At 44.0% G+C, this 27,119-nt stretch overlaps 1 protein-coding gene across 1 annotated transcript in view; it reads left to right on the top strand.

Moving 5' to 3' along the window:
• Window positions 1-1,563: 1,563 nt before the first annotated feature.
• The window catches only part of LOC106572126 (uncharacterized), a 32,523-nt gene continuing 6,967 nt past the window's right edge, over window positions 1,564-27,119 (top strand). The window contains exons 1-10 of the mRNA XM_014145985.2: window positions 1,564-1,757; window positions 9,643-9,946; window positions 16,654-16,802; window positions 23,470-23,512; window positions 23,597-23,692; window positions 23,971-24,083; window positions 24,216-24,291; window positions 26,479-26,666; window positions 26,795-26,847; window positions 26,961-27,052. Coding sequence (XP_014001460.2) covers window positions 16,736-16,802; window positions 23,470-23,512; window positions 23,597-23,692; window positions 23,971-24,083; window positions 24,216-24,291; window positions 26,479-26,666; window positions 26,795-26,847; window positions 26,961-27,052 — 728 coding nt within the window. The 5' untranslated portion in view covers window positions 1,564-1,757; window positions 9,643-9,946; window positions 16,654-16,735. The remainder of the gene's footprint in view (window positions 1,758-9,642; window positions 9,947-16,653; window positions 16,803-23,469; window positions 23,513-23,596; window positions 23,693-23,970; window positions 24,084-24,215; window positions 24,292-26,478; window positions 26,667-26,794; window positions 26,848-26,960; window positions 27,053-27,119) is intronic.

Here is a 27,119-nt window from a genome sequence, read left to right as displayed (position 1 = left end):
GGCAGTGGTTTCCTGTGCTACTCTCTGTGGGTACACATGGGCACAGGTCCAAAAGACAGAGACAGACAGACAGACAGACAGACAGACAGACAGACAGACAGACAGACAGACAGACAGACAGACAGACAGACAGACAGACAGACAGTAACAGAGCAAGGCCTTCTCTGTCCTTTGTGTTTCACACCCACGTCATGTCTGTGTCCAACCACCTTATCAGTAGATCAACACACTCTCAGAGGAGAGGAGAGCCTTCACTCTGGGTGGAAGGCAGGCTGCATTCACCCCAATCAGAAAGGTCAAAATACCCACTGGGTACTGGGGAAGTGGAGTCTGGGGAATATCTTGTTTATGTTGTTCATACTGTACAGGCGGACATCCCACCCCTTTCGTCTATATTGGCCAATCAGATTTGTTTACTAACATTGTTCTTAAACAGGGTGTTCAGTTCCGGATTGAAATCACCTTTGAATGACTTACAGTGTCAGCGTAAGCCACAGTGGAGTTGAACGCTTAAGATGTCCGAAGCGCACCTGACAACTCCTGAGTCCAGACTAACCAGAACTGACATAAACATACTTCCCCATGAAAGTTCTTCTAGAGAAAACAAACTGTCTCGTAGATTCATAGGTATCAATTCATCTCCAGAGTGTCCAGTTCTGCACTGAGAGGCAGCGTTTTCCACCCCCATGTGTCTGACATAGATGATGATGCATAAACATTTAATCAGCAGTATTTTTTAAAGGCCGTCTGGGGTGTCTTGTAAATCTGCCTGCTTCTTTGATGCCTTATCTTTGCCGGGAGACTCTGGATTGTGATTGTGTGTGTGTGTATGTGTGTGCGTTCCTGCGTGTATTCAGGTGTTCCTTCGTACGTGCGTTCATGCATGCATGTGTACGAGCGTCCAGGGTGGAAAATACTATGTCATCTTTACAGCATAGATCATTTGAGAAGTGCAGCCCTTACCCCGTGTATCTTCAAGCAAACTAATGTTGCATGAAATGGATAATAATGGACATTGTAAAAGACCATCACTCTGTCCACTGCTGTAGCCATAGCTGCAGCTCAGAGGTGAGTGGGGAGAGGAGAGAGGAGTGTATGGAGTGGTGTCACTACTACCAGTGATTTAGGCTCCAGGGGTGAGCTGGTCTCTGGGGGTGGCTGTCAGACTGGGCATACTTAGCACTGTGATTTGTACCCCGGCCTGAAGAGAACAAACCAGGGTTTGTGTCTGAATCACCAGCCAACCTGCAGATAGAAGAGTTATGGAAAGGTTCTGTCTTTTCATGTGAGAGATTGTTGTTAGGCTATATCATCTTTATATTCTCTTGAATCTCACGAAGGAGTTATATAAGTGAAAATGACCACGCCCATATGATTAGTGTTACTCCCTCACTTCCCTTTTTACTGCTCTGGGTACTGCAGGTCTAAACCAACTGATCTGAGATCTGGTCCTGGCTGTATTACGATGTGAAAACATTGTAAAACAGTCAGTTGTGTGATGGATGGCTTGGTGAATGTTTTATTGACACATACGTAGGTCAAGGTAATGATAATATATAACGTGTGAGGGAGAGGACATTCATTTTAGTTTAACATCACAACAGATTTTGAAGACTGCATGGGTTTTAAAATTCCTAGAGGCCACAAATGTTGTAACTCTTCTCAAAATCGGAGAAAATTGATTCTAAGAACTGATTCAGACAGAGGGAGGCAGACAGAGGGAGGCAGACAGAGGGCTACATGGCAGTTACTGAAAGGTAGGCTGGAGTTTCTGCTCTTTGTTGTTTTAGCATAGGAAGTCCTTGGGATAGACTCACTCTATACAGCACACTTATTCTGATTGTGAAGACGTTGTACCTCTCTGTTAAGTCATGTTACTCCTATCCCTCATTGACTCCGTGTCCCGTTTACCATAAATAATAGCAAAATATTCTGTCAAGGCACTTCATTTGGAGAGCCATTTCATATTAGCCATATTATGCATATCATATCCTGTGTATTTTCATGAGGAAGAACGTTATCAGGCCCTCACATACATTTAGAAAAATCTCACAGTTGAATGTGTGTGCTAGAGGGGGGAAGTGGCAGAGAGAAAATAGAGAGGGCACATATCAAGTCTATGGTCACCGCCTTTTTACGACTTGGGCCTACATGTCGACTGCATGAACTTTACAAAAACCATGTGATCAAAGGTCATTATGTTTTGACTGCAAGTGTCTGCAGTTGCTCTTCACCAACTTCCTCCTGCAGCCATTGCCTGCGTTGTGGGAGGCTCTATTGTCAACCAATCATTAGGGTGGTTTTGTTTGACCCACGCAAACTTGACCAAAGACGTGACTGAAACAGGAACCAACTTTGCAGCAATTCATGTATATAGTGGATATGTACAAATTAATGTGATATTTGAGGCTCTCTCTCACTAATTGATTGTACAATATACACAGATATATTTTCTGTTTGTGAGTGTGTGATATGGGGGTTGGAGACATGTTTATTTCGACATTATAAAGAACTTTTAGAAACAATGGCAACACTGCCATGTTGATCTAAGCCTTGCTGTTGGAAAACCCCGACTTGCAGATGCACCTCCCCCGACTTCACTCCTTGACTTTCATCTAGAGTCGGTTGCTTTCGCCTTACCGCTCAAGCGAGCCCAGAAAGAGAGACAGCAGTAGATTGCATGCTTTTCCTATGACATTTGGATTAGCCTGAGCAGGACAAGAGGAAACTGGGTTGTTATTCCAGTCCTGGTCAAAAAGAGTAGGCCCATTCTCCCTCAAACACACCTCTCTCTCTCTCTCTCTCTCTCTCTCTCTCTCTCTCTCTCTCTTTCTTTCTTTCTCTCTCTCTTCTGTGTGAAGTGGTCAGACAGGGACCTCTAGTGAAGAGTTGAAGTGCTTAAGTGCCTCACTTATTTTGCACGAATTGTCACTAGAATGGACTCTGACGGCATTGTGCCCATTATCAGAGATTAGCTGCAAATCTGAGATCAGGTTCCTTTCCTTTATGATCAAGGCATCAATAACCAATTAACAGATGAATTATCAATAACTAATTAGGGTCCTTCACAGTGCACATTCAAGTGTATATGAGGACCTACATACTCTCGGGTGACTGATGGAATTTATTGGATAATTAAAAGCAGTAGCTAGGCTGCTCCAGCCAGAGGCAACAGTGCATACATAAACCATAATTGAGGATACAAGCACAACAAAGCCTTAAGGCTTATTTTTCTCCTTTGTAAGAGGAGGAGTAAATTATGCACTGACAACATTCAGCATTTTGATCATTCCTATCACGCTCTCATTCCTATCACGCTCTCATTGCGTTCCTGTACGTCTGCAGCATCCATCAGGGTGGAGACATACAACCCGGTCTGTCCAGTGTTCAGGAATCAGGAAACTCTAGGTTTTGTGGCCCACCAGCATTGTTGGGCTAGGTGACTGTCATGTCATTGTGTTAGCTATCATGTTAACGTCATAACCATAGCTGCTGCTGCTGTCCTACAGTACACCCTAAGTCCCAACCTTGGGGGGGTACTACTAAGCTAACATATGTAATTAATTTTGGATGGTCATACCAAGGATAATTTAGCTATTTGATTTGGTATTTTATGTATTTGATGAAACATTGAATTTGGCCTTACTCCTATCAACCCGTAGATCTTTTTTTTTTTTTGGGGGGGGGGCACATTTTTCTGGGCACTAAACTACTTCCATATATACAGTGCCATTCAAAAGATTGGACACACTTACTCATTCAAGGGTTTTTCTTTATTTTTACTATTTTCTACATTGTAGAATAATAGTGAAGACATCAAAACTATGAAATAACATATATGAAATCATGTGGTAACCAAAAAAGTGTTAAACAAATCAAAATATATTTTATATTTGAGATTCTTCAAATAGTCACCCTTTGCCTTGATGACAGTTTGCACACTCTTTGCATTCTCTCAACCAGCTTCACCTGGAATGCTTTTCTAACAGTCTTGAAGGAGTTCCCACATATGCTGAGCACTTGTTGGCTGCTTTTCTTTCACTATGCGGTCCAAATCATCCCAAATCAATCAATCAAATGTATTTATAAAGCCCTTCTTACATCAGCTGATGTTACAAAGTGCTGTACAGAAACCCAGCCGAAAACCCCCGACAGCAAGCCTCTCATTTGGGTTGAGGTCGGTTGATTGTGGAGTCCAGGTCATCTAATGCACCACTCCATCACTCTCCTTCTTGGTCAAATAGCCCTTACACAGCCTGGAGATGTGTTGGTTCATTGTCCTGTTGAAAAGAAAATGATAGTCCCACTAAGCCCAGACCAGATGGGATGGCGTTTTGCTGCAGAATGTGGTAGCCACGCTGGTTAAGAGTGCCTTGTATTCTAAATAAATCACAGACAGTGTCACCAGCAAAGCACCCCCACACCATCACCCCTGCTCCTCTATGCTTCACGGTGGGAACTACACATGCAAAGATCATCCGTTCACCTACTCTGTGTCTCACAAAGACACAGCTGTTGGAACCAAAAATCTCAAATTTGAACTCATCAGACCATAGGACAGATTTCCAGCGGTCTAATGTCCATTGCTCATGTTCCTTGGCCCAAGCAAGTCTCTTCTTATTATTGGTGTCCTTTAGTAATGATTTCTTTGCAGCAATTTGACCATGAAGGCCTGATTCATGCAGTCTCCTCTGAACAATTGATGTTGAACTCTGTGAAGCATTTATTTGGGCTGCAATTTCTGAGACTTGTAACTCTAATTAACTTATCCTCTGCAGCAGAGGTAACTCTGGGTCTTCCTTTCCTGTGGTGGTCCTCATGAGAGCCAGTTTCATCATAGTGCTTGATGGTTTTTGTAACTGCACTTGAAGAAACTTTCAAAATTCTTGACATTTTCTGGATTGACTGACCTTCATGTCTTAAAGTAATGATGGGCTGTCATTTATACTTGCTTATTTGAGCTGTTCTTGCCATAATATGGACTTGGTCTTTTACCAAATAGGGCTATCTTCTGTATACCCCCCTACCTTGTCACAACACAACTGATTGGCTCAAACGCATTAAGAAGGGAAGAAATTCCACAAATTAACTTTCAACAAGGCACACGTGTTAATTGAAATGCATTCCAGGTGACTACATCATGAAGCTGGTTGAGAGAATGCCAAGAGTGCAAAGCTGTCATCAAAGCAAAGGGTGGCTACTTTGAAGAAACTCAAATTTAAAATATATTTTGATTTGTTTAACACTTTTTTGGTTACTACATGATTCCATATCTACAATGTACATTTTTTTTTTTATTATGAAAAACCCTGGAATGAGTAGGTGTGTCCAAACTTTTGACTTCTACTGTACGTCCATACATTTTTTAACTGGTCCCACGCTACCTTCAGACAAGTCTTGTGAGGCTTATGAGTGTCCTAGAGCAAAACGTGTACGTGTTTGTGAGAGTCTCACCTTTCCATAGAGTGGTCATATTAGTGTGTCTATTTCAGCAAGAGATATCTATGTTATCTTCTACTAAGCTAGCATATGGAATTGTTTTAAGATGGTAATACCAAGGATCATTTAGCTATTTGAATTTGAATTTTAGGATATTATTTGAATAAACATTGAATTTGGCCTTACTTCTATTAGCCCATAGAAACGTATTGAATAACACATTCATACTGTATATGGAAAAACAAAACATAAATCAAAAGGAAGTGCACTAAACCTCTTCCACATGTACTTCCATTCATTTTTTAAACTGGTTCTGGTACTGTTTGTGTGTTCGTGAAAGTCTCATCTTTCCGTAGAGGGGTCAAATTAGGGTGTAGCTCAAATTGTTCGTTCACTAAATCACAAACTAGATATTTTTAGCTTAAACAGACAGATTTTGATGAAAATGTTTTTCCAATAGCAATCTCTGTAGGTAGTTTATCACACAATTGTGATTCACAGCAAGGCTGATATACAGTTGACATGGGAAGTTTACATACACGTTAGGCGAATACATTTAAACTCAGTTTTTCACAATTCCTGACATTTAATCCTAGTAAAAATTTTGCTGTCATAGGTCAGTTATTATGGTCACCACTTTATTTTAAGAATGTGAAATGTCAGAATAATAGTAGAGAGAATGATTTATTTCAGTTTTTATTTCTTGCGTCACATTCCCAGTCGGTCAGACGTTTACATACACTCAATTAGTATTTGGTAGCATTGCCTTCAAATTGTTTAACTTGGGTCAAACGTTTCGGGTAGCCTTACACAAGCTTCCCACAATACGTTGGGTGAATTTGACCCATTCCTCCTGACAGAGCTGGTGTAACTGAGTCAGGTTTGTAGGCCACCTTGCTCGCACACACATTTTCAGTTTTTCCCACACATTTTCTATAGGAATGAGGTCAGGGCTTCGTGATGGCCACTCCAATACCTTGACTTTGTTGTCCTTAAGCCATTTTGCCACAACTTTGGAAATATGCTTGGGGTCATTGTCCATTTGGAAGACCCATTTGGGACCAAGCTTTAACTTCCTGACTGATGTCTTGATATGCTGCTTCAATATATCCACATCATTTTCCTCCCTCATGATGCCATCTGTTTTGTGAAGTGCAACAGTCCCTCCTGCAGCAAAGCACCCCCACAACATGATGCTGCCACCCCCGTGCTTCACGGTTGGGATGGTGTTCTTCGGCTTCCAAGCCTCCCCCTTATTCCTCCAAACATAACGATAGTCATTATGGCCAAACAGTTCTATTTTTTTCATCAGACCAGAGGACATTTCTCCAAAAAGTACGATCTTTGTCCCCATGTGCAGTTGCAAACCGTAGTCTGGCTTATGGCGGTTTTGGAGCAGTGGCATCTTCCTTGCTGAGCAGCCTTTCAGGTTATGTCGATATAGGACTCATTTTGCTGTGGATATAGATACCTTTGTACCGGTTTCCTCCAGCATCTTCACAAGGTCCTTTGCTGTTGTTCTGGGATTGATTTGCAATTTTCACACCAAAGTACGTTCATCTCTAGGAGACAGAACGTGTCTCCTTCCTGAGCGGTATGATGGCTGCGTGGTCCCATGGTGTTTATACTTGCGGGCTATTGTTTGTACAGATGAACGTGGTACCTACAGGCGTTTGGAAATTAATCCCATGGATGAACCAGACTTGTGAAGGTCTACAATTTTTTTTCTGAGGTCTCGGTCGATTTCTTTTGATTTTCCGATGATGTCAAGCAAGTTTGAAGGTAGGCCTTGAAATACATCCACAGGTACACCTCCAATTGACTCAAATTATGTCAATTAGCCTATCAGAAGCTTCTAAAGCCATGACATAATTTTCTGGAATTTTTCTAAGCTGTTTAAAGGCACAGTCAACTTAGTGTATGTAAACTTCTGACCCACTGGAATTGTGATACAGTGAATTATACATGAAATAATCTGTTTGTAAACAATTGTTGGAAAAATTACTTGTGTCATTTACAAAGTTGATGTCCTAACTGACTTGCCAAAACTATAGTTTGTTTAACAAGAAATTTGTGGAGGGGTTGAAAAACGAGTTTTAATGACTCCAACCTAAGTGTATGTAAACTTCCAACTTCAACTGTAGCAACCTGGTGTCAAAGCATTTCATTTTATTCTTTACGTAAATCCGAGACACTCCATTTAGTAGTTAGTGCCCGTTGCTGACAGGTGTATAAAATTGAGCAGACAGTTATAAAATGTCCATAGACCAACATTGGCATTAGAATGGCCTTACTGAAGAGCTCAGTGTCTTTCAACATGGCACAGTCATAGGATGCCACCTTTCCAACAAGTCAATTTGTCAAATTTATGCCTTTCCAGAGCGCCCCCGGTCAACTGTAAGTGCTGTTATTGTGAAGTGGAAACCTCTAGGAGCAACAACGGTTCGACAGGGAAGTGGTAGGCCACACAAGCTCACGGAATGGAACCGCCGAGTGCTGAAGCGCGTAGCGCGTAAAAATCATCTGTCCTCGGTTGCAACACTCACTACTGAGTTCCAAACTGTCTCTGGAAGCAAGTCAGCACAATAACTGTTTGTCCGGGAGCTTCATGAAATTGGTTTCCATTTCCAGCTGCACACAAGCCTAAGATCACTACGTGCAATGCCAAGCGTCAGCTGGAGTGGTGTAAAGCTCGCCGCCTTTGGACTCTGGAGCAGTGGAAATGTGTTCTCTGGAGTGATGAATCATGCTTCACACTCTGGCAGTCCGACAGACAAATCTGGGTTTGGCGGATGCCAGGAGAACGCTAGCTGCCCCAATGCATAGTGCCAACTTTAAAGTTTGGTGGAGGAGGAATAATGGTCTGGGGCTGTTTTTCATGGTTTGGGCTAGGCCCCTTAGCTACAGTGAAGGGAAATCTTAATGCTACAGCATACAATGACATTCTCTAGATGATTCTATGCTTTCAACTTTGTGGCAACAGTTTGGGGAAGGCCCTTTCCTGTTTTAGCATGACAATGCACCCATGCACAAAGCTAGGTCTATACAGAAATGTTTTGTCGAGATCGGTGTGGAAGAACTTGACTGGCCTGCACTGAGCCCTGACCTCAACCCCATCGAACACCTTTGGGATGAATTGGAACGGCGACTGCGAGCTAAGCCTAATCTCCCAACATCATTGCCCAACCTCACTAAGGCTCTTGTGGCAGAATGGAAGCGAGTCCCCTCTGTAATATTCCAACATCTAGTGGAAAGCCTTCCCAGAGGAGTGGAGGCTGTTACAGCAGCAAAGGGGGGACCAACTCCATATTAATGCCCATGATTTTGGAATGAGACATTAGCTAGGTGGCTAGGGGGTTAACGCTAACATTAATTAGCTGGCTAGTGTTAACTAGGCTAGAGGTTAGGGTTTAGCGTTAGGGTTAAGCTTAGGGTTAAGGTTAGGAGCCAGGTTAAAAGGTTAAGGTTAGGGTTGAGGAAGGGTTAGCTAACATGCTAAGTAGTTGCAAAGTAGCTAAAAGTAGTTAGCAGTTGAATAGTTGCTAATTAGCTAAAATTGTCCGTGATGAGATTCAAACACGCAACCTTTGGGTTGCTAAACATTTGCGTTATACACCTACCCAACCACCTCAACAAACCACCATCTTTTTGTTTTTGCCTTAAGTGCCCTTCTGTCTTATGTAAACATACCTAGCATAACATAATAATTTGAGTATCCCGGATTTACTTTTACTTTGTTACGTCTAGTCTATGAGACCAGGCTGGATATAGAGGTAGGAGGGCAACATGACAATTGTGTCCACCCCATTTATAAATATATTAGTAATACCTGTTTTAATTCATTAGCATTTGGAGAAATGCACAATCAGAGAATTGCATGTTCCTATATAAAACCTCTAAAATATTTTGCACAATTTGACCAAGTGTCTCTTAAAGTCACTCTTACATTTTTCGATTACTTAATGGGGTACTCCGCTCAAGTAGAAAAAAGTAATACAAATCATTGTTTATTCAGTAGTATTATGTATTCACTATTCTCTATTCCCTCAATCAAAACTCAATATTTATAGACCATGATTTATGTCTTTTTTTAAAGATCTCCTCTCTTAATTCAGAATAGTAGGAGTGAAACGTTTAATGCATGGCATTGTGTGTTTGAGTTTCTCTGTTGTGTGTTTGAGTTTCTCTATTTCTTTTTTCTAGGGTTTATAAATCCGGTTGGGCCGGTTTTTTGGGATTTCTGCAGAACCGGAATATCCAGGAAGAACTGGCCCGGGCGTCTGTGTTTGTGTACTCTGGAGGAGGACCGCTCCAACCTGTTCCCAGGGTGGAGACTGGGGGAGGGGGAGCGCTCTCCATGCCTCCTTTTCCTCTCTTGCTTTCTCTCTCTGTTGCTCTATCCTTCTCTGGCACTGATCAACCAACTCTCCAGGGCTAAGGACAAGAGGGATTTTGATTCTGATTGGAGCAGAAGGGACAATCGGGTTGTTGATGGTACTGGGAAGAGGTGAGTGAGCCTGCTGTTAGTGTGTGTGGGGAGCAGGGCATGTAAGGTTTGTGCGGGTTGGCAGGAGGGCAGGTGGCAGAAGTAAGGCTGGGCAGGAGAGTCCATTCATTAGCATACAAACAGTAGATCAAGGATGGTTGAAATCCCAGTGTTAAATAAATTAGGGTTAAATTGACTCTACTGGGAGTTATCTGAACCCTCAAGAGAATGATACGCTCCCTGAAGTTAGTGTTGATGACTGTAGTTCATTGGGACGGAGTACTTTTAACTACAGGGAGTTAAATCTACGGAGTTATCCACAGATGTGGGAGGGGCATCATTGTCATATTTCCCAGCATTCTCTTTTGCAGGTTGAGTTTAAAATGTTTATTTTCAATATCTGGGTTTTCGAATGTACAGTACATTCATTTTATGCTACTGAAAGAAAAGAAACATACATTTTTCTAAACTAATCCAATCTATAAGTAGTTGGATTCAGAGCAACCGTTAGCAAGTGCGATAGTTGTTCCAGTTAACATGATGTAGGTAGTCTTCATGTATTGTAAGTTCTTCCCTTCACTGACAGGCATTCAAAATGCAAGTTGTGAATGATGTAAAAGTGCTGGCTATCTTCTTGGAAGTTGGCTTCCAACAGAGATTGGATATCACATTGCAAACCACCATAATGTGACACATTAATAAATACTCAAATAAGGCTTTACACCCTTATAACTCAAAGGAAGTAAACTAAAAGTGAAGTGTACTCTGCTATAGTTGATTGTAAATTAAAAAAAACACAAGTAAAAATGGCAATGGAGTTCATTAAAAACTATACTGAAAAGAGTAAATGGCATTTGGAGTTAAATTTAATCAACTCTCTGAGAGGTGGATACTTACTCCTTTTAGTGTAATTTTGTACTCCGAAAATATGAACAGCCTGACCAGAGTAGTTTTAACACAAAACAGGGGTGGGACCATATAAACCCCAAAATAGTGTTACAACTGACTCCATAGGAGTTAAATTAACTCTTGCGATTTTACTGTGCAGGAAAGAACTGTTTCCTTATTTACCCTCATTGAATTCTCATCAGAAATAGAAAAATATAATAAATAGAGAAAGGATGGGTGAATGAGGAATTATCTATAAGATGAAGGAGAGGAAGATGTTCTCCATATTAAATTGCATTATTTACAGGACAAATGGCTAGTAGTGTTTATTCATGGTTAAAATACACTTATCGCTAATTGCATCTTGTATGAAAACACAATTTTTTTTGTGTCAAATTTTTACCCCCTTTTTTTGTGATTACGATCTTGTCTCAACGCTGCAACTCCCCAACGGGCTCAGGAGAGACGAAGGTCGAGTCATGCATCCTCCGAAACATGACCCACCAAACCGCGTATCTTAACACCCGCTCGCATAACCCAGAAGCACCAATGTGTCGGAGGAAACACTGTTCAACTGACGACCGAAGTCCGCCTGCAGGCGCCCGGCTCGCCACAAGGAGTCGCTAGAGCGCAGTGAGCCAAGTATAGCCCCCCGGCCAAAACCTCTCGACGCTGGGCCAATTGTGTAGTGCTCTATGGGACTCCTGGTCACGGCCAGTAATGATACAGCCTGGGATCAAACCCCAGGCTGTGTTGACACCGCAATACTGTGATGCGGAGCCTTAGACCACTGCGCCACTCAGGAGGCCGCACAATATGTTTTTAAATGAACAAAACACAGTGTAGGGAAGTGTGCCGGGTTCACATTGAATTTGTCAGATGATGGAATAATGGTTTGTGGATTGACAGTGAGCTAGTGATCCATGTGTTGATTGGGACAGAGTAGGCGACATAGCATGAAGGCAACATACACTGGATGTGTGAAGTGAAAGGTGTTGTTTTACAGTGTCAGTCATAGTGGAATGGCGCCCCTGGAGCAAATTAGGGTTTATTGCCTTTCTCAAGGGCACATCGACCTTTCACTTACTGGCCCAACGGAACTGCTAGGCTACGTGCCACCTCACAGTAGCCTGTGCACTTTCTCAGAGCACAAATAATAACATTTTGTGGACATAACCTATTGTTGTGACTATGTCTGTTTCCCAACACTGTGTTGTACAGGATTGCACAATTAAAGGGGCAATCCGGGATCGGTACATACATTTTTGGACTGGTTAAAACTTGGTTAACTATAATTTTTATGTTATGGATGATCAGTCCTTGCTTCCATAGTCTGTTGATCAATATAAGAGTGATTACATTTCTCTGTACCCATCCCCAGCTGTTACCAATACAAATGGGGGTTACCGTTTTCTTGTTTTTAAATTCCTGAAATGCGCCTTTAGTGGTAGGTACTACAGGTGCGCAGGTCAGCTGTTTGTTCACCTACCCACAATTGCTAATAACCCATTGGCAACCGCCCGACTATATGTGATAAAGTGAAAATCTGAGGCCTACACCCGACCACTAACCCTCAAAAATAGAAAATGTGCTGTTTGACAGGCGTTGCAGGATCTTTTTTTGTTGCCTGATTTAGATGTGTTTCTGCTTATAATTCCCTACATTTTGGTAGGCTATTTGTTAGTCAACTTGTCTATAATTAGATACATGCAGCTTCTGTTCTGTCATTATATGATGCCCTAGAAAACTAAACAAACCCCTGGTCAACGGAATAATGTAATAGATCGATAGAATGAATGCTTAAATCTAGTTGACATCTGTAAAGTTTCTCTGTCATCTTTCGCGGAGCAAAGAGGTATAGGGGCTGGGGAGAAAATACAATAGTGCAACAAAAAAAATTGAAAGATTTTCTGTCAAAATGACAAATGACACCAGTTTGACCAGTTGTAAGGGAAAATAAACCTGTGAAAACGACCCAATGTTTTCTGATAAGATTTCAGTTCGGCTTGGATGCATATTTTAAGCCTATGTGGTTGAAATACTATAATCTTTTATGACGAATGCAGCACCTCTACAGATGGTATCTAACTGAGCATTGCATTCCTTCAAGATGCAGAAAGAAAGAAATCATTCTCCACTCCTGTTCCCATGTCCACATCTTGCCTACATTTGGTGTATCATTTTACAGCAAGAAATGCTTAATTCTGCAGGAGTTAATATTAAGGCTATGTGAGAGGTTATAGACGTACAGTCGTGGACGAAAGTTTTGAGAATGACACAAATATTAATTTTCACAAAGTCTGCTGCCTCAGTGTCTTTAGATATTTTTGTCAGATGTTACTATGGAATACTGAAGTATAATTACAAGCATTTAATAAGTGTCAAAGACTTTTATTGACAATTACATGAAGTTGATGCAAAGAGTCAATATTGGCAGTGTTGACCCTTCTTTTTCAAGACCTCTGCAATCCACCCTGGCATGCTGTCAATTAACTGCTGGGCCACATCCTGACTGACAGCAGCCCATTCTTGCATAATCAATGCTTGGAGTTTGTCAGAATTTGTGTGTTTTTGTTTGTCCACCCGCCTCTTGAGGATTGACCACAAGTTCTCAATGGGATTAAGGTCTGGGGAGTTTCCTGGCCATGGACACAAAATATTGATGTTTTGTTCCCCGAGCCACTTAGTTATCACTTTTGCCTTATGGCAAGGTGCTCCATCATGCTGGAAAAGGCATTGTTCGTCACCAAACTGTTCCTGGATGGTTGGGAGAAGTTGCTCTCGGAGGATGCGTTGGTACCATTCTTTATTCATGGCTGTGTTCTTAGGAAAAATTGTGAGTGAGCCCACTCCCTTGGCTGAGAAGCAACCCCACACATGAATGGTCTCAGAATGCTTTACTGTTGGCATGACACAGGACTGATGGTAGCGCTCTCCTTGTCTTCTCCGGACAAGCCTTTTTCCGGATGCTCCAAACAATCGGAAAGGGGATTCATCAGAGAAAATGACTTTACCCCAGTCCTCAGCAGTCCAATCCCTGTACCTTTTGCAGAATATCAGTCGGTCCCTGATGTTTTTCCTAGAGAGAAGTGGCTTCTTTGCTGCCCTTCTTGACACCAGGCCATCCTCCAAAAGTCTTTGCCTCACTGTGCGTGCAGATGCACTCACACCTGCCTGCTGCCATTCCTGAACAAGCTCTGTACTGGTGGTGCCCCGATCCCGCAGCTGAATCAACTTTAGGAGACGGTCCTCACGCTTGCTGGACTTTCTTTGGTGCCCTGAAGCCTTCTTCACAACAATTGAACCGCTCTCCTTGAAGTTCTTGATGATCCGATAAATGGTTGATTTAGGTGCAATGTTAATGGCAGCAATATCCTTGCCTGTGAAGCCCTTTTTGTGCAAAGCAATGATGACGGCACATGTTTCCTTGTAGGTAACCATGGATGACAGAGGAAGAACAATGAACAACCCCCCTCCTTTTGAAGCTTCCAGTCTGTTATTCGAACTCAATTAGCATGACAGAGTGATCTCCAGCTTTGTCCTTGTCAACACTAACACCTGTGTTAACGAGAGAATCACTGACATGATGTCAGCTGGTCCTTCTGTGGCAGGGCTGAAATGCAGTGGAAATGTTTTTTGGGGATTCAGTTCATTTGCATGGCAAAGAGGGACTTTGCAATTAATTGCAATTAATCTGATCACTCTTCATAACATTCTGGAGTATATGCAAATTGCCATCATACAAACTGAGGCAGAAGACTTAATGAAAATTAATATTTGTGTCATTCTCAAAATTTTGGCCATGACTACCCATCAAAACAGTAGGCTACAGTTCCCTTGATATGCCATAGGCCTATTTTAAATCCTGTCTTGTATAGCGCTTCACAATCATCACATAATCATCACAATCATTTTACTTAACATAGCCGGCACTGCTATCATCCTCTTTTACCACTTCAACAAAACTTTTCCAAACATTACTTTTCTGGCCCTCCCTTCTCTTTATTTTCAACTCTCCTTTTGCAGCTTTTGTCTTATTGAATTAAACTTCGGCAATGCCCTTTTTGCTTTGTGGTTTGACGTTAGCTTTTTCTGCCCTTTCCCAAAAGCATTATTTCACGATTGGCTGTGTGAGCTATGTGGCTTGCCTACAGTTAAGCCCTAAAGTTTTGGCTTATGCACTAATACCAGATAGCCTAAAATAATGAGAGAAAAAAAACTCAATTTAGCCTATATAAATTGCCCAAGAATTATACATTTATGTTTTTTTTTTAAGGTATTTATTTTTATTCAACCAGCCCACCCGCCCTTCAGCCACACACTATTTAATTACTTTAAACCGGTCTGCCACGCGGATATAGCTGCGGATATAGCTGCGGGGCCTGGGGGTTATGAGTCAACCCGTACATCACTAGTAGGTACCATATATCTGAGTCTATATTTCTATTGATATAGAAAATGTAGCCTTGTTACTGCCACCTGCTGTTTGCATGCATGTATGTGTGTCTATGTGTGAGTGCTATTGTGTCTCATTTACATGTCAGTAAATGCATGCTAAATCTTACATTTTTCAGGCTTCATTCACACTTTGAGACTGCATTTCTTTATGTGTGTCCAAGACTCTTGAGCCACCTCGCTGTATCCTTATACTGTACACCAACATTCTCTTCTCTAAGTGTCTAGAGCTCTGCAATTCCTACTTTGTTGTGTAAACACCATTATACAGTGCACAGTTACACCGTAATACAGCTAGTCAGTATCCATTTACAGCAAACAAACAGATATTTACAGGGCATTGCATTAGATACATGTACTTTGGTATGAGTAAATCAGGCCTATTGTTCTGTGAACTTCCTGAATTATCAATAAGAGCAAATTTACCTTTACTTAGATCAAATAAGCAGTTTTAGTCAAAATCCTAATATAGGTGTGTGATATACTGTGTTTGTAATGTTCTTGTAGATACAGTGTTGTATAAGTGTGTATGTTACAGTTGAACTGAGAGCTTGTGACGTACAGTAGAGAAGCCATGAAAGCCAGCCAGCAGTGGAAGACAGGCAGGTCTTCTCTTGCTTCGCTGTAACGTTTGGGACAGTTAGTCAACGTATCCCAACATGCCGAGAGAACGGATCTGATCGAAATGCAAAATAGTGTTTTCGAATGTGTAGACACACCCTCACACATCTCAACTTTGTACTGAGATTCTTGGTCATATGGGTGAAAATAAGTACAAAGAAAAAGAAAAAGGGAAGTAGGCAGTAGTCAATACAAATATTTTATATTATAATAATGTGTGTCACTTTAGAGTTGTGCCCGCTTCAAAATCTCAACAACTACTTCACATGCCCTATGAATGTCCTTGGAATACTGCTTCCCTCAGACATGTTATGTTTCATGGCCCAATTGTAAGGATATCCCATGACAGGATTGCATTGTCACCTTACAGCAATATTGAGATTTCACCAAGAATGTTTCATATTCTATGATTTATATATTGACCTCTAGTCTAGATTCTAGTACATAGGAGAGGGAAGTATACAGCTACGAAGTGCTTCTCTCTCTCTCTCTCTCTATCACACACACACACACACACACACACACACACACACACACACACACACACACACACACACACACACACACACACACACACACACACAAATTGAGGCCTTGGGCGCAGTCCTGAGGAAAACGCTATAGTTTCCCATATCGCTGTACAAGTTTACCCTCATGTTTGTGCAGGGCACGGCCATAAGGGCTGCTTTGCAGAATGCACCCTAGCATGCTCTCCTGTAGATCTGAATGTACAGTTAACTATTTTGGTTGGATATCTTCCCCAGTTGATGACATTGCTGTAGTGGATGACAGCTGAGCGAAAGAGTGGTTCTAAGTCCAGGTCAGCTGTGACAGCCTAGTGTTACCATGGCTCTGGAGGGTTTCAACAAGCTCTTCCACAAACTGAGGGAGGCCCATGAGCGAGAAGTCAATGGTGAGTGAGCTATCCTCCAACAGTATCAGTGTCACTGATACTCTGAGACGTGAGTCAAAACAGAAGAGTGAATGGACTAACAACTTTATTATGTCTTTGTAACAGCAAATAATGTCTTTGTAATACTGGAAGCTGAGTGTCTGTAATGCGTAGCACTTTATTATGCAAGTATGGCCATGTGGTTTTTGGGAAATCACGTGAAGATTTCCCCCTGTGATTTGATTTTTTCATTATTTCAGATGTGTTTTTTTGACATGTGAAGTTTCACATGTACATTTTTCACCTGAAAAACAAACAAACACACATTTATTTGTCACCACTTCCAGCAATTTCTGGTCTCCTATCCAGGACCGAACCTGCTTAGGCAAATCAGCAGTGGGATGAAGGGTGGTATGTTTCTATGTTGCTAGAATGAATGAGCCAAAACTTACAACTGGAAAAAAATCAATACTTTCGGGGTTATGTTTTGCTTTCAATATCATTATTTTTGTTTGCAATACTAAGAATGTTGATCTCGACATCAGAAGTTTTGTTTGCTATTTACAGTGTTGGGGAAGCCACTCTGAAAATATGGTTTACCAAGCTATTATTTCACACTGGAAAAGGTTAAACTACACTAAAGCTACACTTTAGAAAAATATAGGTACCTAACTAAAGTTATTTTGAAAAGGTAGTTCACTACATCCAAACTACTTAGTAAAAAATTATCATATCTAAATAGGACATTTCATAGACTACACATTGCAAGAATAGATCACTCTGGAGTCAGATGTTAACAGGATGTGTTATTTAGCCTATTAAACACAAAACTATGTTTCAAGTGAGAATTAGTTAGGTCTGATGCCGTCTTCACCCATGTTTTAGGTTATTTTAGCAAAGAAAAGTAGAGTGAAGTTCCAGTAGTTAGCTACACCACTACATGGCAATTGTTTTTAATTAACTGCCGAAAATACTACCAAGCTACTGCAAAATTTTGTTAAATTACTAGTTGATCTACAACTCCCCAACACTGGATATTAATGGCACAAAAGTAACTCACTGTCACGATTCCCACCGACGTTGGCGCCCCCTCCTGCTCGGGTGGCGCTCGGCGGTCGTCGTCACCGTTCTATTAGCTGCCACCGATTCCCTTTTGCTTTTCCCTTTTTTTATTTTAGACACCTGTGGTCAATTAGCCATTAGAGGGGCTATTTAGTTTAGCTGGCCCGCTCCTTGTTGTGCGGGATTAATTGTTGTATGTCGACTGTCTTGTTCGTGTCGGCTTGGCATTGTCGCACATTGTATTTATTCCCCTGTGTTTGCGAACTTTGTTTTTTCTTCAAAGTGTTATTAAAAACACCACTCCCTGTGTTCGTTGCTTCCTGCCCCTCATTCCTGCAAACGCGACTACCAAAGCCGTTACAGAATCCCACACCGCTTGTAAAGGCATGGAATCAGCGGGAGAAGCGGGCACTCCTCTGCCCTCGATGGAGGAACGCGTGCTCCACCACACGACAGTCCTACACCGCATCGGATCGGCAATGGACCAGATGGGAGAGAAGTGGCATCCTCTCTCCACCTCCACCTCCCCCGATACAGCCATCTTCGCCTCCCACGACGTCTGGCTCCGGCGCGCTTCGTTTGGCGCTCCCGAGGGAGTACGATGGGGCGGCGGCTGGGTGCCAGGGGTTTTTGCTCCAGCTTGAGCTGTACCTGGCCACCGTCAGATCTGCTCCCACGGGAGAGGAGAGCGTGAGTGCCCTCGTTTCCTGCCTGACGGGCCGAGCTCTGGAGTGGGCTAATGCGGTCTGGAACGGTCCAGACTCGGCGAGGGACCACTACCCAGAGTTCACCCGCCGCTTTCGGGCCGTGTTCGACCACCCTCCAGAAGGAAGAGCGGCGGGTGAACGGCTGTTCCACCTCAGGCAGGAGACGAGGAGTGCTCAGGACTTCGCGCTGGAGTTCAGGACCTTGGCTGCTGGGGCCGGGTGGAACGACAGGGCCCTCATAGACCACTACCGCTGCAGTCTCCAGGCGGACGTCCGCAGGGAGCTGGCCTGTCGGGACACAGCTCTGTCCCTGGACGAGCTGATAGACATGTCCATATGTCTGGACAATTTGCTGGCTGCCCGCGGGCGTTCGGAGAGGGTCCTGCCCGTTCCACCCCCGTGCACCCCCGCCCCTACCCCTATGGAGGTAGGGGGGGCCGTGCCAAGGGGCACCGGAGGAGGTGGCTCCTCCTGCACCAGCTGTGGTCGGAGAGGACACACGGCCGACCGGTGCTGGAGGAGCCAGTCTGGGAGTCGAGAGGGCAGGCAGAACACTTCTCGGTCACCTCAGGTGAGTCAGCACCAGATTCACCCAGTTGGTCACGTGTTTTTACCTGTTTTGTTTACTAAATGTTTTCCCTCTTCCCAGCATAGGGCGCTAGTCGATTCAGGCGCAGCTGGGAACTTTATGGACCGTGGACTTGCCATTAAGCTGGGCATTCCGCGGGTGCCGATAGATTCCCCTTTCCCCGTGCACTCCCTAGATAGCCGACCATTAGGGTCAGGGCTAGTCAGGGAGTCTACGGTGCCACCGGACATGGTAACGCAGGGGAATCATAAGGAACGCATTCGTTTTTTCCTTATTGATTCGCCTGCATTTCCGGTGGTGCTGGGGGTCCCCTGGCTGGCTGGTCACAATCCCCGTATTTCGTGGAAACAGGGAGTTCTCCAGGGGTGGTCAGAGGAGTGTTCAGGGAGGTGTCTAGGAGTTTCCATAGGTGCCACGTCGGTGGAAAGTCCAGACCAGGTGTCCACTGTGCGCATTCCCCCTGAATACGCCAATTTGGCGATCGCTTCTTGTAAAAAGAGGGCGACTAAATTATCACCTCATCGACAGGGGGATTGTGCGATAGATCTCCAGGTTAACGCTGCGCTTCCCAGGAGTCACGTGTACCCCTTGTCACAGGAGGAGACGACGGCTATGGAGACATATGTCACGGAATCCCTGGGACAGGGGTACATTCGGCCCTCCATCTCGCCCTCCATCTTCCTCGAGTTTCTTTTTTGTGAAGAAAAAGGAGGGAGGTCTGCGTCCGTGCATTGATTACAGAGGTCTAAACGCTATCACGGTGGGGTTTAGTTACCCACTACCTCTCATCGCTACGGCGGTGGAATCATTTCACGGAGCACAGTTCTTCACAAAACTGGATCTCAGGAGCGCGTATAATCTGGTGCGTATCAAGAAGGGAGACGAGTGGAAAACCGCCTTTAGTACCACATCAGGCCATTATGAGTATGGGTTGAAAAATGCTCCAGCCGTCTTTCAATCCTTTGTTGACGAAATTCTCAGGGACCTGCACGGGCAGGGCGTGATTGTCTATATCGATGACATTCTGATATATTCCGCCACCCGCTCCGTGCATGTGTCCCGTGTGCGCAAGGTGCTTGGTAGACTGCTGGAGCATGACCTATACGTTAAGTCTGAGAAGTGTGAGTTTTCCAAACGAGCCGTCTCCTTTCTGGGTTATCGCCTTTCAACCACGGGGGTGGTGATGGAATGTGACCGCGTTAAGGCCGTGCGTAATTGGCCGACTCCAACCACGGTGAAGGAGGTGCAGCGGTTCTTAGGCTTTGCCAATTACTACCGGAGGTTTATCCGGGGTTTTGGCCAGGTAGCGGCTCCCATTACCTCACTGCTGAAGGGGGGGCCGGTGCGTTTGCGATGGTCGACGGAGGCGGACGGAGCCTTCAAGAAGTTGAAGACGCTGTTCACCGACGCACCCGTGTTGGGGCACCCGGACCCGTCTTTAGCGTTCATAGTGGAGGTGGACGCATCCGAAACGCCATCGAAACTCCGCCCCTGCGCTTTCTTTTCGAAGAAGCTCAGTTCGGCGGAGCGTAACTATGATGTGGGGGACAGGGAGTTGCTAGCGGTGGTCAAAGCCCTGAGGGTGTGGCGGCACTGGCTTGAGGGGGCTAAGCACTCCTTTCTCATCTGGACCGACCACCGAAACCTGGAGTACATCCGGGCAGCGAGGAGACTGAATCCACGTCAGGCGAGGTGGGCCATGTTCTTCGCCCGGTTTAGGTTTACCATCTCCTATAGACCGGGTTCCCTGAATACTAAAGCCGACGCGCTGTCCCATCTCTATGACACGAAGGACCGGCCCATCGATCCAACTCCCATCATTCCAGCGTCTAGGCTGGTGGCACCAGTAGTATGGGAGGTGGACGCGGACATCGAGCGGTCATTGCTGTTGGAACCTGCGCCTGCGCAGGTGCCCGTGGGGCGCATGTATGTGCCGCTCGGTGTTCGTGATCGTTTGATTCGGTGGGCGCACACGCTACCTACTGCGGGTCATCCTGGTGAGGCGAGGACAGTGCGGAGTCTAAGGGGGAAGTACTGGTGGCCCACCTTGGCTAAGGACGTGAGGTCCTATGTCTCTTCCTGTTCGGTGTGTGCCCAGAGTAAGGCTCCTAGGCATCTACCGAGAGGGAAGTTACAGCCCCTCCCCGTTCCACAACGACCATGGTCGCACCTGTCCATCGACTTCTTGACAGATCTTCCCCCCTCTCAGGGGAACACGGCGATTCTGGTGGTTGTGGATTGGTTCTCTAAGTCCTGCCGTCTCCTCCCATTGCCCGGTCTCCCTACGGCCCTGCAGACTGCGGAGGCCCTATTTACCCACGTCTTCCGGCACTACGGGGTGCTGGAGGACATTGTCTCTGATCGAGGTTCCCAGTTCACATCCAGGGTCTGGAGAGCGTTTATGGAGCGGCTGGGGGTCTCGGTCAGTTTGACCTCCGGTTATCACCCCGAGAGCAATGGGCAGGCGGAGAGGGTGAACCAGGAGGTGGGCAGGTTCCTGAGGTCGTATTGCCAGGACCGGCCAGGGGAGTGGGCGAGGTATATTCCCTGGGCTGAATTAGCCCAGAACTCACTTCGCCACTCCTCTACTAACATATCACCCTTTCAGTGTGTGTTAGGTTACCAGCCGGTCCTGGCACCATGGCACCGGAGCCAGACCGAGGCTCCTGCGGTGGAGGACTGGGTCCAGCACTCCAAGGAGACCTGGAGAGCCGTCCAGGACTCACTAAAGGAGGCCAGTGCGCGGCAGAAGAGGAGTGCTGACCGCCACCGCAGTGAGGCGCCCGTGTTCGCACCGGGAGACAGGGTCTGGCTCTCGACCCGGAACCTGCCCCTCCGCGTGCCCTGACGGAAGCTGGGGCCGCAGTGTGTGGGGCCCTTCAAAGTCCTGAGGAGGATAAACGAGGTGTGTTATCGGTTGCAACTCCCTTCCTATTACCGTATTAACCCCTCGTTTCATGTGTCTCTCCTCAGGCCGGTGGTAGCTGGTCCCCTTCAAGAAGATGAGGTCCTCGTGGACTGGGAGGGGTATGGCCCGGAGGAGAGGTGCTGGGTGCCGGCGGAGGACGTCCTGGACATCTATGTTGAGGGATTTCCACCACCTCCGTCCGGATCGCCCTGCGCCTCGCCCTCCGGGTCGACCTCGAGGCCGGTGTCGGCGAGCTGCGGGAGCCGCGCGTTAGGAGGGGGATACTGTCACGATTCCCACCGACGGTGGCGCCCCCTCCTGCTCGGGTGGCGCTCGGCGGTCGTCGTCACCGGCCTATTAGCTGCCACCGATTCCCTTTTGCTTTTCCCTTTTTTTATTTTAGACACCTGTGGTCAATTAGCCATTAGAGGGGCTATTTAGTTTAGCTGGCCCGCTCCTTGTTATGCGGGATTAATTGTTGTATGTCGACTGTCTTGTTCGTGTCGGCTTGGCATTGTCGCACATTGTATTTATTCCCCTGTGTTTGGGAACTTTGTTTTTTCTTCTAAGTGTTATTAAAAACACCACTCCCTGTGTTCGTTGCTTCCTGCGCCTCATTCCTGCAAACGCGACTACCAAAGCCGTTACACTCACTCACTTGAGGATTGCACAATATAATAACACTATGACTCTATTAAAGGTGTTTAAAGGGCCAATCCTTAATTAAAACATTAACAAAGTGCACTCCCCGCCACAGTTTTGGTAAAAAGCAATGGGGCTGAAAAACGCAACAACTCAAATCCATAGAATTAACGGACTGACCATCCATGATATCAAAATTATTGTTTAACAATGTTTTTAGGCTATACAGTGTTTGTTTACATTTACTTAATTTACAAACATTGAAATAAATGTGGATTTTCTTTACATGTGAAACTTTCAATTAGATTTTCACTTTGACGTCTGGAATTGCAAGTTCACTTGAACATTTTTCATATATGATTTTTACATGTGATTGTTTTTTGCATGTGAACGTGCAATTCCACATGTGAGGTGAAAAACATGTAATTCTCCTCACGTGAAAAGGTGGTGTTAACATGTGAACACTAAATAGAATACATGTTAAAAAATGTGGTTTAACAAGTAAAATTGAAGCTCAACATGTGAAAACAGCTTTTTGACATGTTTCTCAATCTCTCTCTATTTCTCTCTCTCTATTTCTCTATCTCTTTCTCTTTCTCTCTCTCTCTCGCTCTCTCTCTCTCTCGCTCTCTCTCTCGCTCTCTCGCTCTCTCTCTCTCGCTCTCTCTCTCGCTCTCTCTCTCGCTCTCTCTCGCTCTCTCGCTCTCTCTCTCACTCTCTCTCGCTCTCTCTCGTTCTCTCGCACTCTCTCTCTCTCTCTCTCTCTCTCTCTTTCTCTAGGATGGCAAGAGAAATTTCAGGAGCTGACCAATAAAAACAGCTGGTGAGTAAAGCACTTTATTAAAGGTGATATGTTGATATATGGGAGATGTAGTGATGGCAGTTCTTGGTGTGTTTCTCTGAGTAGTGAAACAAAGCAAATGGAGGAGCTGTTTAACAAGAACCAACAGCTGAAAGAGCACCAGCGGTTACTTACAGAAAACATCAAACAGCTGGAAAATAGGTGGGTCCCTCTATATGTCTCTGTGTTTGGGTATTCTATATTAGTATTTTTAGCTTAACGTTTTATTTTTCACATGCACATGTACAGTGAAATTCTTAACTTGCAAGCCCTACCCAACAGTGCAGTATTCAATATCAAAAAAGTATACTAACTAATAGGAAAGTATATTTTTTAAAGCACGAGAAATATAAAATAGGGTGTGTGTGTGTGCTGTCTTAACACAATCTGTAGCTGAATGTGTGTCAATGTTTGACCCCCTGGTGACCTCTGTGCTGCAGGTTGAGGGCGGGGCTCTGTGACAGGTGTACTGTCACTCAGGACGTGGCCAAGCGCAGGCAGCAGGAGTATGAGACCTCCCAGATCCAGAGCCTCCATCATATTTCCATCCTGGGTAGCTAGCTAACACATCAACCCCTCCTTCACATGCATCTCAAGCATTGTGTAAAGATCCAACAATAATGCTTATTTTATAGCTACAGTATTGTACATAAACATTAGCCATGGACTGTGGGTTATTTTGTAGTGGGAAAGATGAACAAAATGAAAAAGGAGAACCAGAGACTGCAAGAAGAAGTCAGTCATCTGAGAGGAGCACAAGAGTGAGTTATATGCACTGAGTGTCCAAAATATTATGAACACCTGCTCTTTCCATGACATAGACTGACCAGGTGAATCCAGGTGAAAGCTATGATCCTTTATTGATGTCACTTGATAAATCCACTTCAATCAGTGTAGATGAAGGGGAGGAGACAGGTTAAAGAAGGATTTGTAAGCCTTGAGACAGTTGAGACATGGATTGTGTGCAGTGCCTTCAGAAAGTATTCATACCCCTTGACTTGTTCCACATTTTGTTGTGTTACAGCCTGAATAAAAAAAAAATATAAAAAAATCTCATCCATCTATACACAATACCCCATAATAACAGTGAAAACATGTTTTTAGAAATTTTGGAGAATGTATTGAAAACATAATAGAGAAATGTCTCATTTACATAATTATTTAAACCCGTACATGTTAGAATCACCTTTGGCAGCAATTACAGCTGTGAGTCTTTCTGGGTAAGTCTCTAAGAGTTTTGCATACCTGGATTGTAAAATATTTTGCATTATTATTTTTTAAGTTCTTCAAGCTCTGTCTACTTGGTGGTTGATCATTGCCAGACAGCCATTTTCAAGCTGATTTAAGTCAAAACCTTAACTAAGCAACTCAGGAACATTCAATTTTGTCTTGGTAAGCAATTCCAGTTTAGATTTGGTCTTGCGTTTTAGGTTATTGTCCTGCTGAAAGGTGAATTTTTCTCCCAGTGTCTATTGGAAAGCAGACTGAAACAGGTTTTCCTCTAGGATTTTGCCTGTGCTTAGTTCCATTCCAATTATTTTTGGCCTAAAAAAACTCCCTAGTCCTTGTCGATGACAAGCATAGACATAACATAATGCAGCCACCACCATGCTTGAAAATATGAAGAGTGGTACTCAGTGATTTGTGTTGTTGGATTTGCCCCAAACATAACGCTTTGTGTTGAGTACATAAAGTACATTTATTAGCATTTTTTTAGTGCCATATTGCAAACGGGATGCATGCTTTGGAATATTTGTATTCTGTACAGGCTTCCTTCTTTAATCTCTGTCATTTAGGTTAGTATTGTGGAGTAACTACAGTGTTGTTGATCCATCTTCAGTTTTCTCCTATCACAGCCATTAAACGATGTAATTGTTTTAAAGTCACCATTGGCCTCATGGTGAAATCCCTGAGCGGTTTCCTTCCTTTCCGGCAACTGAGTTAGGAAGGGTAGTGACTGGATGTATTGATACACCATCCAAAGTGTAATTAATAACTTCACTATGCTCAAAGGGATATTCAGTGTCTGCTTTTAAATGTTTCACCCATCTACCAATAGGTGCCCTTCTTTGCAAGGCATTGCAAACCTCCCTGGTCTTTGTGGTTAAATCTGTGTTTGAATTTCACTGCTTGACTGAGGGACCTTACAGATAATTAGTAGTCACACAAAAAATCATGTTAAACACTATTATTGCACACAGAGTGAGTCCATGCAACTTATTATGTGACTTGTTAAGTACATTTGTACTCCTGAACTAATTTAGGCTTGCCATAACAAAGGGTTGAATACTTATTAACTCAAGACATTTCAGCATATCGTTTAAAATTAATTTGTAAAAAATTCTAAAAACATAATTCCACTTTGACATTATGGAGTATCGTGTGTAGACCAGTGACACAATATCTCAATTTAATCCATTTTAAAATCAGGCTGTAACACAACAAAATGTGGAAAGGTTTAAGGGGTGTGAATACTTTCTGAACACACTGTATGTGTGCCATTCAGAGGGTGAATGGGCAAGATAAAAGATTTAAGTGCCTTTGAAAGTGGTATGGTAGTAGGTGCCAGGCGCACCGGTTTGTGTCAAGAGCTGCAATACTTCGGAGTTTTTCACGCTCAACAGTTTCCCGTTTGTATCAAGAATGGTCCACCACCCAAAGGACATCCAGCCAACTTGACACAACTGGGGGAAGCATTGGAGTCAACATAGGCCAGCATCTCTGTGGAACGCTTTCGACACCTTGTAGAGTCCATGCCTCGAAGAATTGAGGCTGTTCTGAATGCAAAAGGGGGGTGGAGGTGCAAATCAATATTAGGAAGATTATCTTATCGTTTTGTATACACAGCCTATGTTTTATTACAAGTGAGCCTATTGTTGTGTGTAACTTTGCGTGAATAAATGTGATTTTGTCTTGTTAGTTGGAGCATAACATTCTTGTCATTTCAGAGGTCAGAGTGGACATTCCTCCTCCCAGGATGCAACCCTGGAGGTCAGACAGTCTGCTGACATTTCACCTTCTGCTGTGCCACACACCACAGCCATCAGCTCTCTCAGCCAGCCACCAGAGGGCGCCACTGCGGGGCTGTCCATAGTCAATACTGAGACGGGCCACAGACCTTCCTTTGGAGCTGACGGTGAGAGGAAAGAATACACTTCTCATCATGAGCTGAAAGTATTTCGAGTCAATTAATGATAAGCTCATCATTATCACCAGTATAATCATCAGGATTTATTTTCTTCTTTTGGCTTTTTGACAAAATAGAAACACTACTTGAACGCAGACATGTGAAGGGATGGAATGGAAAACAATCCTATGTAAGTGATTTTGTTTGTCTTAAAAACAAATCATTAGCTGAACATATGGATCAATATAGAACAAAGTCAAAATGCCCCCTCTCAGCCATCATCTCCCTTCTTAACGCACACAGAAATCCCATAAGCCTCTATCCTTGTCCACTCCCATCCCACAAGCATTGAGGCCAGAGCAAAGTACAGCCAGAGGCAACACTGGGGAGAAGAGGTGAGCAAGTGAGGCAATAACAGCAAAAGATAGAGAAAAGAGGAGCACATTTACCTTATAACCTTTT

The sequence above is a fragment of the Salmo salar genome, chromosome ssa15, assembly GCF_905237065.1.
Source record: "Salmo salar chromosome ssa15, Ssal_v3.1, whole genome shotgun sequence".
Taxonomy (NCBI): domain Eukaryota; kingdom Metazoa; phylum Chordata; class Actinopteri; order Salmoniformes; family Salmonidae; genus Salmo; species Salmo salar.
The sequence above is the reverse complement of the archived record's forward strand: the minus strand, read 5'-3'. Positions and strand labels throughout refer to the sequence as shown.